The following is a 20,082-nucleotide window of genomic DNA, read 5'->3' on the forward strand; positions in this document are numbered from 1 at the left end:
AGCTATGAGGCTATCATCTAAACCAAGACTACAGTTTATGTATAATAGCAGCAACTGGCAATACAAGGAAGTTACACTTTGTTAAAAAATGACTTCAAAAATTTGTTCTGCATTAAAAAAAATTTTGTTCTGTAATTAAAATATTAACCATCTTTGATAAAAGCAAGGCAACTCAAAACACTTAATAATGAATCCACAATTAACACTAGTTACTCACAAAACTTTGGGTCTGTCTTTATCACTCTCATACAGACTAGGCTTGAAGTAGGTTCCAGTGATTTTTATCCCAGATCCCCATTCTCCACTAAAATAGCCTTCTATGTAATCTCCATTTGGCAAAGTCAGTGTTCCCTAGGTAAAGTTAAAGAAAATGTCAAATATTGAAGTATTTCCAATTTAAAAATCAAAAGAAAAAAAGCACCAAATGGTTAATGTTTTCCCTTTTTAACTCTTTATCAGTCCCCAATTCTCTAAAAAAAAAAACAGAAAGAGAGAGTATGTGTACATGCATGTGAAAAAAGATTGTATGAAAATAATCCACGGGTAAAAGAAAAAAAACTACTGAAAAAACAGATAAAATATTTTGAGCTGAATGAAATGAACATAAAACCTTCCAAATTTATCCAATCTGGTGCCCAGAGACAAATTTATAGCTATAAATGTCTATTTAGAAAATAAGAAAGCCCTCAAATCAGTAATCTAAAATTCCACCTTGGAGTGGAATAACGAGTTCAGCAAGGTTTCAGGATACAAGGACAAAACACATAAATCAATTGTATTTTTATACAATAGCAATGAACAATCCAAAAATAAAAGTATTATACACCAACTATGATTTATCCCAGAAAAGCAATGACTATAATACAGCATATTAACAAAGGTTATCATCTCAAATCAGTAATCTAAAATTCCACCTTGGGTGCCTCGGTGGCTCAGTTGGTTAAGCATCTGCCTTCAGCTCAGGTCATGATCCCAGGGTCCTGGGATCGAATCCTGCACTGGGCTCCTTGCTCAGCAGGGAGTATGCTTCTCCCTCACCCTCTGCCTCTCCCCTCAGCCCCCGCTTGTGCACTCTCTCCCTCTCACTCTCTCTCTCAAATAAATAAATAAAATCTTTAAAACAACAACAAAAATAAATAAATCCAAAACAAGAAGGAAGAAATAAACATTAGAGCAATGAGATTTTAAAAAAGAAAAATCAATGAAACCAAAATTTGCTTCTTTGAAAAGATACACAAAATTGCCATTCAACTAGATTAATAAAAAAAAAAAGACAAAATTACAAAATCAAGAATGAAATGGAGTATTACAGCAATCTTACAGAAATTTAAAAGGTCAAGGGAATACTAAGAGAACAACTTTGTGCCAACAAAACTGTTAACTTTGATACAACAGAAAAATTCCTAGAAAGAACCAAATTACCAAACTGACTCGAGAAGAAATGGAAAATCTGAATAGAAGGAAATTGAGTTAAAAACTAAAAATATTCTCACAAAATAATGCTCAGGCCCAGATGATTTCACTGGTGAAGTCTCCAAAACATTTGAAGGAGAAATAATACCAAGACTTCACAAACTCTTTCAGAAAACAGAAGAGGAGGGAACATTTCCGAATTCATTCTATGGGGCCAGTTTTACCAAAGACAGACAAAGACATCATGAGAAAAAACTATAGACCATTATCTCTCATAAATATTGATATAAAAATCTTCAACAAAATATTAGCATTAAACCCAGCAAAATATAAAAGTATTATACACCAACTATGATTTATCCCAGAAAAGAAATGACTATAATACACCATATTAACAAAGGACAAACACCACATGATCATCTCAATAGACACAGAAAAAGCTCTTTGACAAAATCCAAGATGTATTCATGACAAAAACTCAACAAACCAGGAAGAGAACTATCTCAATCTGATTAATCTATGAAATACCTTTAGCTAAGATTATACTTGATGGTGAAAGATTTAATGCTTTTCCTCTAAAATAAGGAACAAGGCAAGGACATCCACTCTTACCACTTCTAATTCAACATTTTACTGGAGAATACAGCCAGTGTAATCAGACAAAAAAAAAAAAAAAAGGCCCTCCATATTGCCAAGGAAAAAGTAAAACTGTCTTTATTTGAAGGCAACATGATCCTGTATAAAAGAATTCCTAAGAAATACACACACACTTCACACCAAACCCCTAGTAGAATAAACGAGTTCAGCAAGGTTTCAGGATACAAGAACAAAACACATAAATCAATTGTATTTTTATATAATAGCAATGAACAATCCAAAAATAAAATTTAAAAAATTCTCTTTACAACAGCATTAAAAAAGAATACTTAGGAACAAATTTAACCAAACCAATGCAAGAGATACACACTGAAAACTACAAAATGTTGGGGACAGAAATTAAAGAACATCTAAATAAATGGAGAGATGTTCCATGTTCATGGACTGGAAGATTCAGTATTATTAAAAATGGCAATTCTGCCATATTGATCTACAGATTCAACACAATCCCTATCAAAATCCCCGTAGGCTTTATTGCAAATATTAACAAACCAGTCCTAAAATCTATATGGAAAGGCTAAAGATCCAGAATAGCCAAAACATTTTAAAAATAACAAAGCTGGAAGACTTATACTTCCTGATTTCCTAACTTACTAGAAATCTATAGTAATCAAGACAGTGTGGTACTGGCACAATGAGAGACAAGTAGATCACTGGAATAAAATTGAATAGTCCAAAAAAAACCCCCACACATTTTATAGTGAATTAATTTCAGAGAAGTTGTCAAGAAAATTCAATGGGAAAAGTTGCTGAGGCAACTAGATACCCACATGCAAAAAAGATCGATTTAGATATTTAACCCACACCATACACAAAAGTACCTCAAAATGAGTTATAGACCTAAATATAAGAGCTAAAACTATAAAACTTTTAGAAGAAAACCTTTTCTTTTTTGCATGCAAGCAGGGGGAGGGGCAGAAGGGAGGGAGAGGGAGAGAGAATCTCGAGTAGACTCCGTGCTGAGCATGTGGAGCCCAACACAGGGCTTGATCCCATGACCCTGAGGATTGTGACCTGAGCCAAAACGAAGAGCTGGACACCTACCCAACTAAGCCACTCAGGCACCCCGAGAAGAAACTCTTAATAACCCTGAGTTATGCAAAAATTTTTTTAGATATGACATCCAAAGCCTGATTCATAAGAATGTTTCTGATATACTGGACTTCATTAAAAAGTTTTGTGCTTCAAAAGGCACTAATAAGAAAATAAAAAGAGAAGCCATAGACTGCAAAAAAGTATTTGTGAATCCTATATCTGATACAGGACTTACATCCAGAATATATAAAGAACGCTTACAATTCAATAAGACTATAAAAACAAGCAAATTCTTAAAATGTCAAAATATTTGAAGAGGTGTTTCACCAAAGAAGATATAGGAATCACTAATAAGAACATGAAAATATGCTCTACATCATTAGTCACTAGGAAAATGTAAATTAAAACCATGAAATATCATTTCACACCTACTAAAATTGCAAGAAGAAAAAAACAGAAAATAAAAAATACTGGCAAAGATGTAGAGAAATTAGATTCCTCATACATTGATGATGAGAATGTAAAATGATGCAGCCACTCTGGCAAACAGTTGGCAGTTTCTTGATATGTTAAATATCAATTTACCATACAACCCAGCAATTGCATTCCTAAATTCTTCCCCAAGAGAAATGAAAACATATGTTCACACAAGAAGTTGTATTCAAATGTTTATTGTAGTATTATTCATAATAGTCTGAAGTGAGAAATAATCCCATGTCCATCAACTGGTGAAGGGATAAACAAAATGTGGTTTTAGAATTTTATTCAGCAAAAAAAAAAAAAAAGGAATGATACAGGCCACAATATGGGAAAATCTCAAGAACATTATTCTAAGTGTAGGAAGCCACAGAGAAGAGTCCACATATTATCTGATTCCATTTATAAGGACGGACCTGAGAAGGCAAATCTACAGAGTTATAAAGTCCACTAGAGGTTGTCTGGGACTGGTGATAGAAACGGGGAGTGACTGCAGATGAGCAGTAGATGGTGACAGGAATCTTTTTGGATGATGTGAAAGGATCTAAAATTGGATTGTGGTGATGGACGTACAACTCTATATTTACTAAAAGTCATTGAAATGTACTCTTAAAACAGGTGAATTTTATGGTAAGGTAGCTTTTTTTAAAGGTCAAGAAAAAATTAGTAGAAGATTGTATTAGAGGAAGAAGAAAGTTTCCCACCTTTCCACTAAGAGTCCAGTCATCTGAAAATTCTCCCTCATATATAGTATCATCTTCGGAAAGTAAAACCCCATTTCCCTATGTGAAGAAACAAAACAAAAATCACAACAGATAAAATGCAAAGTAACTTCGAGTTCATAGAGCCATACCCCCCAAAGCCTTACATAATCTTAAAAGACAAGAAAAATAGTACTAAGAAGGTAGAACATTAATAAAATGATGATTTAAAAGTTAAGGACATGGGAGTTTAAAAAAGTCAATAGTAACTATATGCAAAATATTCTACTCACCATCATTTTATTAACGTGAAAGTTGCCTTCATAGTATAATCCAAACTGGGTAACTACCACACCATTCCCTTGACATACGTCATCTTGCCACATTCCCATATACTTTTCCCCCCTATATGGAAATAGAGAAGAAATGAAATGAAAAACTGATGATGAGATGGAAAAAAACAATTATAACATGGAAGATTCCAAGCATCACCCCTATGTTAGTATTTGTTCCATTTTTCTGGTTAAAGTGGTTAACTCTGTGTCTCCTCAAACATGGGACAATGTGGTAACAAAAGACATCTTACTCAGAGTAACGTTTTCTCAGAAATTTAAATAATATAGTCTACCTGACATAGGTCTGCATATATTCCATGTATGTCCTTGATAATTGAAAAAAGGAATGCCAAGAATTCAACTCTAAATAATTTCATTCAAAATGTAATATGTAGACTCAAATTTATGCACTTTTTTCCTACTCCAAAACTTACTAACTTTAAAAAAAGAAATGAGGTTTATCATATAAAAAGTCTCATTCTTCACAAACTCAAACTCAGAGAAATCTTATAATCTCCACTAAAAAAAAAAAGTAGTATAAACTCCTTGTTAAATAATCATGGAGTTTAGTAATAACATCTAAATTTTAAAATCCCACATTATAAAAATAACATGAAGGGGAAAAAAGTATATATTAAGTCCAAAAGCGAATCAGGCTAAATCAAATATGGAGGCAAAAAAAATACATTCCTCCCCAAGGTTTAGTTAATTCAATTTAAGCTTGATTCCCCGGTTGCTGGCATGGTAACAAGTCCCTGACCTAAAGAAAGACCTAAGCAGAAAGGTGTTTAGATGCCATCCTATGAGCCCAAAAGGGAATTTCCATTGGTTCCCTTTGACCTTTTACTCCTACTATCTACACATTGTTTTAAAGGTTTTACTTTTTATACTAGTTAACACTAAAAGCTTTGTACATGTGGAGCTTTAAGGAAAATGGTACCAAGGTTAATTTTGAAAGGTCCTGATCTTGTAAAGAAGTAACCTATTATTTGGTTCATAAGCAAATGGATAAAATGATGCCTGACAACTGTGTCTTATTAAAAAATGTCTCACTACTGTCCAATTAAGATGCTCAGCCTTCATAAAAGCATCACTTTTACTGGAGAAGTATAGGAACCTTATCCTCTCACACTCAACTTTGAGATTAGAAGCAGAATACTGTACCTAGTGATATCATCAAAGACACCATATCCTGCTTTCTTATCCATCACCCATTGGCCAATGAACATGCTGGGAGAAGAGGAAGTCAATTTTCCACTTCTCAGGAGACCATGACCATGACGCATGTTATCTTGAAAACAGCCTTCAAACACTTCACCAGAGGCATAACTGTAGTTACAAAGAATGGATGAAGATCACAAACACATTGAATTCTGATGCTCATTTTTTTTTTTTAAAGATTTCATTTATTTATTTGACAGAGAGACACAGCCAGAGAAGGAACACAAGCAGGGGGAGTGGGAGAGGGAGAAGCAGGCCTCCCACGGAGCAGAGTGCCTGATGTGGCGCTCGATCCCAGGACCCCGGGATCATGACCTGGGCCGAAGGCAGCCGCCCAACCAACTGAGGCACCCAGGTGCCCTCTGATGCTCATTTTTACAAAGTTTAGGAAATTCAAAATTATACTCATGTCCTACTGGTAGCTATAATATTTATATGATTATTTTTCACCCATCATAATTTTTCATATTTGAATGAATGAAGCTTAGAAATTAAAGACATCATGGATGGTATTCTGTGTTAACATGGGGAAAAATGTGTATTAATCACTTATGGGAAAATGAAATAATGAGTAATCTCTGAAAGAATGATAGGTTTTGTCCATATTAGAGTTGTTTAATAAACATAAGATATAAATTTATAAGAAAGACATTTAACAGATTCTTCGAGAAAGTTATGGTTTCAAAGGTTTGTACAGTTTTGTTGAAAACTAAATAACAACCTAATATTTTCATCTGGTGATACAAAGTTACCTTTAAAAGAAGACTTTTTAAACAGTTTCAGTCATAAAAAGAATAAAATATACTTACTCCTTGGAAATTTTGGCTACACAAACATTTAAGTCTACATGATTCTTTGAAAAAGCAACACCAGCCCAACAACCCGTCCAATGTTATTACCTATAGACTCCTTGACCACACATTTTTCCTTCTTTCCAATGGCCCACATAATGGTCTTCTTTGTTCAATGCTTTGTTTGGGATTCTGTATTCTCCATATCTACCCAAGGAGAATAAAAAACATCAGAAGATGCATTTAGGACATATTCACCTTTTCTACAGATGCACTTATAAACATTTTAACAAGGAGAACAGGAAAAAGAATTACCTATCGGGCGAAAGGGGTAAATGGGGTTTTGGTTTAAAATGTATCTATTACCTAGGCTATCAGGCAAGTCTTAGAGGAATGGGCCTCAATCCCACTAGACAGAGATTACGTGTTTCACTCCAACTCCAGTGAAAAACAGAAAACCTATGTCCTAAGCCTCTCTGCTACTAATTAGCCACATCACCTTGCGTAAGTGCAGGTACCCAGCTCCCTCACCCACGTATGGCGGGGCAAATGAGATTATCTAAACACTCCTTTCATTGTAAAATTCCATTAAAAGGGGATTAAAAGACATTATAAAAATTTATATCACACACACAAAAATCACCTATCCCATCTGTATAATAATCTTTTTCATATAGTAAAATAAATTACTTCTCTAACATGATATAAAATACTTCACTGCCATAAGTTTATCATGCAAATATTTTCAGTGTTAGAAAACATGACAAGCTTATACAAAAATATTGTCACTTGAGTACCATTAGATAATATATCATCTAGAAAATTTCTCCTTTAGCACATCACTGAAATTAAAGATGACTTAAAATTACTGAAAGGAAAAAAAAGAAAAGTAAAACTACTGAAAGGAAAATTTGTCTACGTTCTTTGTGTAAAAGGGCACTACTATCTCAACAGTTCACCATCAGTATTACCCCAGGTTTTCAGCCTTCACCACTGAGAAATGGACAGAAAACAGTCCCATTTTAACATACAGAAGGGCTGTGTCATTTGAGGTCACAAGGCTATCAAGGTAAATGACTCACTCCAGGTAAATCAAGGCTGCATCCCATACTCCCAGCCCTCTTATGATCACACACCTGCACTGTAAGCCCTAGTACGCTGCATGCATTTCTAAAAATCAAAACAAGTATCTATTTGTTTTGAAAATAACTCTCAGTACATAATAATGTCATCAGTGGCTGAAGCTGAATTTACTCTTAGTTTTACACAATCTTCTTACCCATCTTCCAAGCCATTCCTGAACATGCCAGAATACATCTTTCCATCTGGCCACTTCAAAACCCCTCTGAAATGCATAAGCAAAAAATAATACAGATCAATGAATGTTTCAGATAACTGATACTTTTTCAGTATTGAACCAGACTATCATCTTCACCTCATGCATAAATCTTAAACATTTTCACCTGCCATGAGGCTTCCCTGAAAGCCAGCGTCCATCATAGGTTGCATCCTTCAGGCGAGGATCCTTATAGAAAGTGTACTTGGCACTGCGTGAAATGGGTGGTTCCTGCCTCTGAATACTGCTGCCACTTCCATAAGGTGGAAGGTCAGATGTACCCCTCAAAGCCTGATCCACAGCTTGGCTTATAGCCCGTAGCCACTTAGTCTAGGAACAAAAAAGTAAATGTCAATAAGCTTAAGGCAACAACTCATCAAGCACTGCTTTAAATCCTGATAGCTTTCCTTGCTGTGAATAGTTTTTCTGTCTCCTAATGTTTTTCTTATTGAGTAATGCTGACTGGCTCTTGAAATTCACTGCTGTATGTTTCAAATTAAGTCACATTAAAAACAAACAAACAAACAAACAAAACCTATAGCCTTGGTTTAACGAAGACTTACCAGACATAATTATGGATCATTAGCCAAGGAAGAACAATTTTTATCTTTTCTTTCCTAGCATAAGAGACAGAAGTAGCCAGGCCAAAAGATCAAAAGAAAATATCATAATGGACTAACCTTTTCCTGGGGTGTTGATGAAATGAGAATGAACTGCTCCTCAGGTGTAGTTATCTTTAAGCCATTCCTAAAACATTCACAAGGATAAATACCAGTAGGTATGACAACCTGTCATTATAATATCACTCCTCAAATATGAAAAGCAACTTGTTTATTTCAAGAGGAGTAGAAGTCAATTAAATGTAAATGCAGACACGCCCTGGGTTTGGCTCTCACAGTAGGAGATAGAAAGGACACAGAGTCAATTTCCTTTGTGTTGAACAACGGGGATGTGAGCAATGGAGAAGCCCTCTACCATTTATCATGATCAGCCATGATCTTTACAACAGGCCATTTTACTATCTATAGGCTGGGAAGGTAAGCCTCATTATGCAGAATGGGGAGGACTCCTGAGCTTTTTTTCATGTCTAAGGAAACAACCTAGTAGCAGAGGGAGAGAGTTAGGGTGAGGGTCCGGGAAGGGGGACATACTTACACACCACCAGCTTCTTCAGAAAGTGGCTCTGCCCATAGCGTGGCCAAAGGGAAAACATGATGTGTGGAGAACTGAAAGAAAGAACATGGAGACACATCTGAGAAAGCTCGGGTGGGCCCTGGGGCCTCTGCTATATAACCCCTTTCAAATGGTTAAATCCACCTGGGTGCCACCATCTCAGCCACTTAGTCCCCATAACATAGCTAATCCCAGTGGGTCTTGCCATCTCTGCTACAAGGACCCCTTCACATGGTTGATATTCATTTTCAAGCTGGAAACTAAAAGAGCTCCCTGAAATTTGGTCCATACCACAAATGCAAGCTAAACATTCTCTTTTATTCAATAGTTTCAGCAAAATCACAATATTTTTAATACAAACTGATGATTTAATTAAGTAAAAGTTAGAAATCTGGCATACCTGGGCATGGACTAGGGCATCGTTAAAGAGAATGAACCAATTCACAGAAAACCTCCCAGCATGCTGCAGAGATAGGGCTCGGTTACTGCTCTCACAGAGCAGCCGACGCTCTGGCTTCCTCAAGGAATCCTGGAATTGAAAACAGATACATAACTGAACCATCAGAATTATGTTAATATGCAAAGAGAAAATGAAAAAGACACAAATCACATTTAGGAGAATTTGTTGCTCATGGCTTAGCTTGGTGTTAAACCTGAAGTTAGACAGGATCTGAACATTTAATAAAAGCACTCAAAGGAAATTAAGAAAAAGACAGGAACAAACAAAAGGTGGTATGTGTTCAGAGAGGATTCCTAGAAATGAGGGTAGGTGTGGAGGTTTAGAGCCACGACTGCTGTCCTTTGACCACCCTTAGAAAAGGGCTCATTAAAACATTATTATAAACAAATGAGGAATGGAGAAAATTATGACAGTTGTTATGGATATGCCTGCTGTTTGCTGGGGTAATGACAACTGGCATGGTTTACCGTCATTTTCCCGGGAAAGGTCTTCCAGAAGCCCAGTGTGTATTCAGCTTCTTTCCTTTTCCTGCCGAGATGGAGAGCAAGAGACTCATAACAAGAACTGGAATCCTGTAGTTTCTGGTACTCTGGAGATGTCTGAAAGCCAATAATAAAGGGGAAAAGATGAATATAAAACAATTGTCCAGAATCTATAGCCTCAGTGTGGTGTAGATATACAGTATTAAATTTAGGAAAGAAATCCATATGAAGAACAGACATGGTATATACTAAAGGGGGCTGAGCAGAAAAAAGATTGGTTCCAAAAAATTCTACTATACACACGTACATATGAAACAGAGGAGTAACTCCAGGGGAAAGAAATAAACACTGGCAGTTATCAGTGAGGAAAGCAGCAGAGAACTCATGATAGGGCAAGAGTTCTCATATGTTTTGGTCTCAGGATATCCCTCTATTTTGCTTATGTGGATTATACCTATTGATATTTACCATATTAGAAAATAGAGAAATAAAAATAACCTTTAATCTTTATTAACTCACTTTAAATATAGTAACAGTTTAAATGAAAAATGACTATATTTTCCAAAACAACAACAAAATGCTTAGTGAGAAAAGTAGCATTGTTCTACATTTTTTCAAACCTCTTTCTTATCTGGCTGACAAGATGACAGCTAGATTTTCATTTCTGTTATTGCATTTAATCTGTTGGTTGAAATAGATGCAGAATATCTTGCTTTATGAGGATATATAGTTGGAAAGGGAGGATTATTTTAATAGCCATATCAAATAATAGTGGATATTCTTTGAAACTAACCAAAAGTCGTTAAGTAGTAGGTTCTTAAAGGATAGCTGAAATGTAGAATCTGAAACTACGTTAATCAAACTTTTTGTACTCTATTACATTAAATCCACTGATCTCTTACACTTTGAATAGATATTTTACCTATGCATGATTTTATAGCATGTGGATTAGACATCTGGAAAAATACTGGTTCACTGAATAATGCAGACCTTCCAAATGTTGATACATTTTATTATACAATATCAAAAGTTCTATATTATCACCAATCTCATCAGAAAAAGTTGCCAAGTACTGGGAAACTGCCAAACTCAACAGTGATACATACATGTTTCCCACATTGTACTTTTTGCTTCAGAGTTCAGATTTTATCACTGGCCACAAATATTGTCAGTTGTTCTCCTCGAAGTGACAGGTTCATTTACTCATTTTTGAGAAAATATCTGCCTAATACCCAAATCTGAATAAACATAGTTATCTGTCAATTGTTTTTTCAAGTTAAAAAAAAAAAAAAGCAGCTCTCAACTCAAAAGATAGTAATCTGGTGCGTTTTCTGGGAAAACCTCCATCCTTCGGTATGCAGCAGAGCTGCTCTGTGTACTCCCATCTCGTCACACAGAATATTAAGAAGATCTATACTTCTGTGTGTGGTGATGGATATTAACGAGATTTATCATGGATGATCATTTCACAATACATACATCTATCGAATCATTATGTCAGATACCTGAAAACAATAGAATGTAACAAGTCAATTATATCTTAAAAAAAAAAAAGATGTAAACTCACTTGTTGAGGTTAAATAAAATTAATGATTTTTGCTGTGTCATCAAGAGTATTTCTAAGTGAAACCGGCATATTTTTACTTCTTTTGTTTTTTAACTGCAAGCGCATGGCAGCAAAGAACACAATGACTAGTTTAGTGCCACTGCCTTGATTCATGCTAAGGAGATAGCAGTTCTGTCCAGCTTTACTTTTGCACCACTGGTGGAAAAGCAAATGTCTCAGTATTGTCCTGAAAACAGTCTGATCTTGTGACCCCTCCGAAAGGGTCTTTGGAACCCCCAGGGGATTGTGGGCCAAGCTTGGAGAACCAACCACAGGACAGGGTATAATTGCCACACTGGATGGAAAGTGAGCAGAAGGTAAAACAAAAGGATGATCCCTCACATTCATGACTAATTACTTCACAGTCCACAATTCTTACAGTGATTCATATTCATTTTCCATTCATTTAAAAAACATTTAATGGCATGTACTACATACAGAATATTCTGAGTGTCAGGGATAAAAAAATAAGTAAGGTACAATCTTTGTCTTCCGGGAGCTTAAAACAAAGCAAAAAAGATAGAAAAACATAAAACATAGCAGAATAATGCAATGGTTTTGTTAATAGGCTATCTATCAGAAGAGACAATATAGTAAAGTGGTTAAAAGAACAGACTCTGGAACTCTTGGGTATAAATTCTAGTTTGACCGGGGGGCGGAGCAAGATGGCGGAGGAGTAGGAGACCTGGATTTCGTCTCCTCTCAGGAATTCAGCTGGATAGGGATCAAACCATTCTGAACACCTACAAACTCAACAGGAGATCGAAGAAAAGAATAGCAACAACTCTCTGAACAGAAAAGCGACCACTTTCTGGAAGGTAGGACGTGCGGAGAAGTGAATCCGAGGCGATATTCGGGAGGATAGACGGCGGGGGAGGGGCCTCCATCGGCCGCTTCTGGCAAGTGATAGAGCCACGGAGCACAAAATCGGAACTTTTAGAAGTCTGCTCCGCTGAGGGACGTCACTCTGGTGGCGAAGTGGGGGGTGGAACCCTCGCGGGACAGTGTGGTCTCAGGACCCTCGGGGTCACAGAAAGACCGGGGGTGCCTGAGTGCGGCAGAGCTCCCAGGTATCGGAGCGGGGAAGCCGGCTGCAGAGACAGAGCCCAGGCGCGGGCTCTCAGCTCGGGGTTGCTATAAACCGTGATCCGCGGCAGTCGGGCCACTGCTCCTCCAGCAGGGACCCAACAAGCGGCAGATCCGGGGAGACTCACCTTCTTCCCCCGGGAGGAGAGGTGCGGGAGCGCACCGCGGGGATCTGCTGGGTTTGGAGACTCCACCCGGGGTCGGGTGCCAGATAGAAAGGCGCGGTCACAGGCCGGGTGAGTGTGGAGTGCGGCCGGAGACCGGGGAGACGGGAGTGACTGACTGCTTTTCTCTGGGGGCTCACTGAGGAGCGGGACCCCGAGTTCTCGGCTCCTCCGGGCGGAGACTGGGAGGCCGCCATTTTCACTCTCCGCCTCCAAAGCTGTACGGAAAGCTTGCAGGGAACAAAAGCTCCGGAGAGCAAACCCGAGCAGATTACTTAGCCCGGGACCGGCAAGGGCGGGGCAATTTTGCCTCCGGCAAAGACATTTGGGAACCACGGCAACAGGCCCCTCCCCCAGAAGATCAGCGAGAACAGCCAGCCAAGACCAGGTTTACCGATCAATGAGAACGGCAGAACTCCAGCACTAGGGGAATACTGCACATAGAATTCATGGCTTTTTTACCATGATTCTTTAGTCTTTCAAAGTTAATTATTTTTTTTAACTTTTTTTCTTTTTTCCTTTTTTCTTTTTTTTTGAATTTTTCTTTTTCCCTTTTTCAACCAACATCTTATCAATCCCTTTTTTAAAAAAAAAACATTTTTATTTTTCATTTTTAAAGTCATATTCTATCCCTTCACAGTAGTTACCCATATTTTTGGCATATATATATAAGTTGTTCTCTCTTTAAAATCTTGAGATAGTTTCTTCTAACAGATCAAAATATACTCTAAATCTCTAGTGTATGGTTTTTTTCTACTCCCCTGCCTGATCACATTCCCTCCCTTTTTTCTTTCTTTTTTTTTTTTATCCTCTTTTCTTTTTTCAAACAACTTATCAAATCCTTTTTTAAAATTTTTTATAATTTCCAACTTTACAGTCATATTCCATCCCTTCATCATATCAACCCTTATTTTTGTACATATATAAGTTTTTCTTTCTTTAAAATTTTGGGAGGGACTTTCTTTTAACAGACCAAAATACACCCAAAATCTAGTGTGTGGCACTGATCTATAATCCAGCCTGATCATATTTGATCACATTCTGTTTTTGTTTTGTTTTGTTTTGTTCTGCTTTTGTTTGTTTTTATCTTTATCTTTTTCTTTTTGTTTTTTTCTTTCCTTTTCTTTTTTCTCTCTTTCCCTTTCTTTTCCCACTGCTTCAGGTCTTTTCTGATTTGTTTAGAGTATATTTTCTGGGGACGTTGTTACCCTGCTAGCATTTTGTTCTCTCATTAATCTATTCTCCTCTGCACAAAATGACAAGACGGAAAAAATCACCTCAACAAAAAGAACAAGAGGTAGTACCGACTGCCAGGGACCTACTCAATACGGACATTAGTACGATGTCAGATCTAGAGTTCAGAATCATCACTTTAAAGATACTAGCTGGGCTTGAAAAAAACATGGAAGTTATTAGAGAAACCCTTTCTGGAGAAGTAAAAGAACTAAAATCTAACCAAGTAGAAATCAAAAAGGCTATCAATGAGGTGCAATCAAATATGGGGGCGCTAACTGCTAGGATAAATGAGGCAGAAGAAAGAATCAGTGAGATAGAAGACCAAATGATGGAAAATAAAGAAGCTGAGAAAAAGAGAGATAAACAACTACTGGATCACGAGGGCAGAATTCGAGAGATAAACGATACCATAAGACGAAACAACATTAGAATAATTGGGATCCCAGAAGAAGAAGAAAGAGAGAGAGGGGCAGAAGGTATAATGGAGCAAATTATAGCAGAGAACTTCCCTAATTTGGGGAACGAAACAGGCATCAAAATCCAGGAAGCACAGAGAACCCCTCTCAAAATCAATAAAAATAGGTCAACACCCCGACATCTAATAGTAAAACTTACAAGTCTCAGAGACAAAGAGAAAATCCTGAAAGCAGCTCGGGAGAAGAGACATGTAACCTACAATGGTAGAAACATTAGATTGGCAACAGACTTATCCACAGAGACCTGGCAGGCCAGAAAGGACTGGCAGGACATATTCAGAGCACTAAATGAGAAAAATATGCAGCCAAGAATACTATATCCAGCTAGGCTGTCATTGAAAATTGAAGGAGAGATAAAAAGCTTCCAGGACAAACAAAAACTAAAGGAATTTGCAAACACGAAACCAGCCCTACAACAAATATTGAAAGGGGTCCTCTAAGCAAAGAGAGAGCCTAAAAGCAACATAGACCAGAAAGGAACACAAACAATATACAGTAACAGTCACTTTACAGGCAATACAATGGCACTGAATTCCTATCTTTCAATAGTTACCCTGAATGTAAATGGGCTAAATGCCCCAATCAAAAGACACAGGCTATCAGATTGGATTAAAAAACAAGACCCGTCGATATGCTGTCTGCAAGAGACTCATTTTAGACCCAAAGACTCCCCCAGATTGAAAGTGAGGGGGTGGAAAACCATTTACCATGTTAATGGACACCAAAAGAAAGCTGGGGTGGCAATCCTTATATCAGACAAATTAGATTTTAAACCAAAGACTGTAATAAGAGATGAGGAAGGACACTATATCATACTTAAAGGGTCTATCCAACAAGAAGATCTAACAATGGTAAATATCTATGCCCCTAACATGGGAGCAGCCAATTATATAAGGCAATTAATAACAAAAGCAAAGAAACACATCGACAACAATACAATAATAGTGGGGGACTTTAACACCCCCCTCACTGAAATGGACAGATCGTCTAAGCAAAAGATCAACAAGGAAATAAAGACTTTAAATGACACACTGGACCAAATGGACTTCACAGACATCTTCAGAACATTCCATCCCAAAGCAACGGAATACACATTCTTCTCTAGTGCCCATGGAACATTCTCCAGAATAGATCACATCCTAGGTCACAAATCAGGTCTCAACCGGTACCAGAAGATTGGGATCATCCCCTGCCTATTTTCAGACCACAATGCTTTGAAACTAGAACTCAATCACAAGAGGAAAGTCGGAAAGAACTCAAATACATGGAGGCTAAAGAGCATCCTACTGAAGAATGAATGGGTCAACCAGGAAATTAAAGAAGAATTAAAAAAATTCATGGAAACCAATGAAAATGAAAACACAACTATTCAAAATCTTTGGGATACAGCAAAGGCAGTCCTAAGAGGAAAGTATATAGCAATACAAGCCTTTCTCAAGAAACAAGAAAGGTCTCAAGTACACAACCTAACCCTACACCTAAAGGAGCTGGAGAAAGAACAGCAAATAAAGCCTAAATCCAGCAGGAGAAGAGAAATAATAAAGATCAGAGCAGAAATCAATGAAATAGAAACCAAAACAACAGTAGAACAGATCAACGAAACTAGGAGCTGGTTCTTTGAAAGAATTAACAAGATTGATAAGCCCCTGGCCAGACTTATCAAGAAGAAAAGAGAAATGACCCAAATCAACAAAATCATGAATGAAAGAGGAGAAATCACAACCAACACCAAAGAAATACAAACAATTATAAGAACATATTATGAGCAACTCTATGCCAGCAAATTAGATAACCTGGAAGTAATGGATGCATTCCTAGAGATGTATCAACTACCAAAACTGAACCAGGAAGAAATAGAACACCTGAACAGACCTATAACCACTAAGGAAATAGAAGCAGTCATCAAAAATCTCCCAAAACACAAAAGCCCAGGGCCAGATGGCTTCCCAGGGGAACTCTACCAAACATTTAAAGAAGAATTAATACCTATCCTTCTGAAACTGTTCCAAAAAATAGAAATGGAAGGAAAACTTCCAAACTCATTTTATGAGGCCAGCATTACCTTGATCCCAAAACCAGACAAAGACCCCATCAAAAAGGAGAATTACAGACCAATATCCCTGATGAACATGGATGCAAAAATTCTCACCAAAATACTAGCCAATAGGATCCAACAGTACATTAAAAGGATTATTCACCACGACCAAGTGGGATTTATCCCTGGGCTGCAAGGTTGGTTCAACATCCGCAAATCAATCAACGTGATACAATACATTAACAAAAGAAAGAACAAGAATCATATGATCCTCTCAATAGATGCAGAAAAAGCATTTGACAAAATACAGCATCCTTTCTTGATCAAAACTCTTCAGAGTATAGGGATAGAGGGTACATACCTCAATATCATAAAAGCCATCTATGAAAAACCTACAGCGAATATCATTCTCAATGGGGAAAAACTGAGAGCTTTCCCCCTAAGGTCAGGAACGCGGCAGGGATGTCCACTATCACCACTGCTATTCAACATAGTATTGGAAGTCCTAGCCACAGCAATCAGACAACAAAAAGAAATCAAAGGCATCCAAATTGGCAAAGAAGAAGTCAAACTCTCACTCTTTGCAGATGATATGATACTTTATGTGGAAAATCCCAAAGACTCCACCCCAAAACTGCTAGAACTCATACAGGAATTCAGTCAAGTGGCAGGATATAAAATCAATGCACAGAAGTCAGTGGCATTCCTATACACCAACAACAAGTCAGAAGAAAGAGAAATTAAGGAGTCGATCCCATTTACAATTGCACCCAAAACCATAAGATACCTAGGAATAAATCTAACCAAAGAGGCAAAGGATCTGTACTCAGAAAACTATAAAATACTCATGGAAGAAATTGAGGAAGACACAACGAAATGGAAAAACGTTCCATGCTCATGGATTGGAAGAACAAATATTGTGAAGATGTCAATGCTACCTAGAGCAATCTACACATTCAATGCAATCCCCATCAAAATACCATCCACTTTCTTCAAAGAAATGGAACAAATAATCCTAAAATTTGTATGGAACCAGAAAAGACCCCGCATAGCCAGAGCAATGTTGAAAAAGAAAAGCAAAGCTGGCGGCATCACAATTCCAGACTTCCAGCTCTACTACAAAGCTGTCATCATCAAGACAGTATGGTACTGGCACAAAAACAGACACATAGATCAATGGAACAGAATAGAGAGCCCAGAAATGGACCCTCAACTATATGGTCAACTCATCTTTGACAAAGCAGGAAAGAATGTCCAATGGAAAAAAGACAGTCTCTTCAACAAATGGTGTTGGGAAAATTGGACAGCCACATGCAGAAGAATGAAACTGGACCATTTCCTAACACCACACACAAAAATAGACTCCAAATGGTTGAAAGACCTCAATGTGAGACAGGAGTCCATCAAAATCCTAAAGGAGAACACAGGCAGCAACCTCTTCGACCTCAGCCGCAGCAACTTCTTCCTAGAAACATCGCCAAAGGCAAGGGAAGCAAGGGCAAAAATGAACTATTGGGACTTCATCAAGATAAAAAGCTTTTGCAAAGCAAAGGAAACAGTCAACAAAACCAAAAGACAACTGACAGAATGGGAGAAGATATTTGCAAATGACATATCAGATAAAGGGCTAGTATCCAAAATCTATAAAGAACTCATCAAACTCAACACCAAAAGAACAAAGAATCCAATCAAGAAATGGGCAGAAGACATGAACAGACATTTTTCCAAAGAAGACATCCAAATGGCCAACAGACACATGAAAAAGTGTTCAATATCGCTCGGCATCAGGGAAATCCAAATCAAAACCTCAATGAGATACCACCTCACACCAGTCAGAATGGCTAAAATTAACAAGTCAGGAAATGACAGATGTTGGCGGGGATGCAGAGAAAGGGGAACCCTCCTACACTGTTGGTGGGAATGCAAGCTGGTGCAGCCACTCTGGAAAACAGTATGGAGGTTCCTCAAAAAGTTGAAAATAGAGCTACCATATGATCCAGCAATTGCACTACTGGGTATTTACCCCAAAGATACAAAAGTAGGGACCCGAAAGGCTACGTGCACCCCAATGTTTATAGCAGCAATGTCCACAATAGCCAAACTGTGGAAAGAGCCAAGATGTCCATCAACAGATGAATGGATAAAGAAGATGTGGTATATATATACAATGGAATATTATGCAGCCATCAAAAGGAATAAGATCTTGCCATTTGCAACGACGTGGATGGAACTGGAGGGTATTATGCTGAGCGAAATAAGTCAAACAGAGAAAGACATGTATCATATGACCTCACTGATATGAGGAATTCTTAATCTCAGGAAACAAACTGAGGGTTGCTGGAGTGGGGGGTGGGGTGGGAGGGATGGGGTGACTGGGTGATGGACACTGGGGAGGGTATGTGTTCTGGTAAGCGCTGTGAATTGTGCAAGACTGTTGAATCTCAGATCTGTACCTCTGAAACAAATAATGCAATATATGTTAAGAAAGAAAAAAAGAAGAAGAAGAATGTAGCAGGAGGGGAAGAATGAAGGGGGGGAAATCGGAGGGGGAGAAGAACCATGAGAGACGATGGACTCTGAAAAACAAACTGAGGGTTCTAGAGGGGAGGGGGTTGGGAGGATGGGTTAGCCTGGTGATGGGTATTGAGGAGGGCACGTTATGCATGGAGCACTGGGTGTTATGCACAAACAATGAATCATGGAACACTATATCTAAAACTAATGATGTAATGTATGGGGATTAACATAACAATAAAAAAATTAAAAAAAAAAAATTCTAGTTTGACCAATGTGCCTCAATTCCTTCATCTGTAGAAAGGGGATAATAGTAATATCTATTTCACAGGGTTGCCATGGGGATTAAATGAATACAAATAACATGCTTAGTACCTGGCACATGGAATGCATTTAATAAATACTAGGTATTATTTTTATCTAGAAAAATGTTTATGTATATATGATGTCTAAGCTGTACCTGAGATCTACTAAATAACAATCTGCAGTGTTGGAATATGGCCATGTGTTTTGAAAAATTTGCACAGATGATTTTGATCCCCAGTCCTGGGGATCATGATAAGAAAATAATGGGCAAAGACAGTACTAACAAAGCACAGAGAAAGGGGTAACCCATTCTTAAACGGTGGGAAGAGGAAGGAATGTGGTATAGTCAGAGAGGGCTTCATTTTCATGATAAAATGACTTTTGACCCAGGCCTTGAAATTTTCCCATAATGAGGATGGTGGTAGAGTGTCTCATGAAGGAAATATAAAACATGTATGTCCAGGGATCTGAACTAACATGTAGGACATAGGATGGTAGATAAAGCTAGAAACAAAAGAGGGTATCAGGTAATAAAGGGCCTTAAATACCAAACTAAAGTCTGGTTTTTCACACAGAAT

The 20,082-nt window shown here is 37.6% G+C and overlaps 1 protein-coding gene across 7 annotated transcripts in view; it reads right to left on the bottom strand.

Moving 5' to 3' along the window:
* ALS2 (alsin Rho guanine nucleotide exchange factor ALS2) overlaps positions 1-20,082 on the bottom strand; it is an 81,814-nt gene that overhangs the window by 14,243 nt on the left and 47,489 nt on the right. For all 7 annotated transcript variants that reach the window (XR_013447325.1, XM_078071197.1, XM_078071194.1 and 4 more), the window contains 11 exons: positions 10,067-10,198; positions 9,540-9,668; positions 9,122-9,192; positions 8,647-8,713; positions 8,094-8,296; positions 7,910-7,975; positions 6,739-6,837; positions 5,783-5,947; positions 4,577-4,688; positions 4,287-4,364; positions 218-351 (listed from right to left, as the gene is read on the bottom strand). Coding sequence is in view for 6 of the 7 variants with exons in the window: in XM_078071197.1 (XP_077927323.1) it covers positions 218-351; positions 4,287-4,364; positions 4,577-4,688; positions 5,783-5,947; positions 6,739-6,837; positions 7,910-7,975; positions 8,094-8,296; positions 8,647-8,713; positions 9,122-9,192; positions 9,540-9,668; positions 10,067-10,198 (1,256 nt within the window). In the remaining variant the exon portion in view is untranslated. The remainder of the gene's footprint in view (positions 1-217; positions 352-4,286; positions 4,365-4,576; positions 4,689-5,782; positions 5,948-6,738; positions 6,838-7,909; positions 7,976-8,093; positions 8,297-8,646; positions 8,714-9,121; positions 9,193-9,539; positions 9,669-10,066; positions 10,199-20,082) is intronic.

Source organism: Halichoerus grypus, chromosome 4 (genome assembly GCF_964656455.1).
Source record: "Halichoerus grypus chromosome 4, mHalGry1.hap1.1, whole genome shotgun sequence".
NCBI classification, from domain to species: domain Eukaryota; kingdom Metazoa; phylum Chordata; class Mammalia; order Carnivora; family Phocidae; genus Halichoerus; species Halichoerus grypus.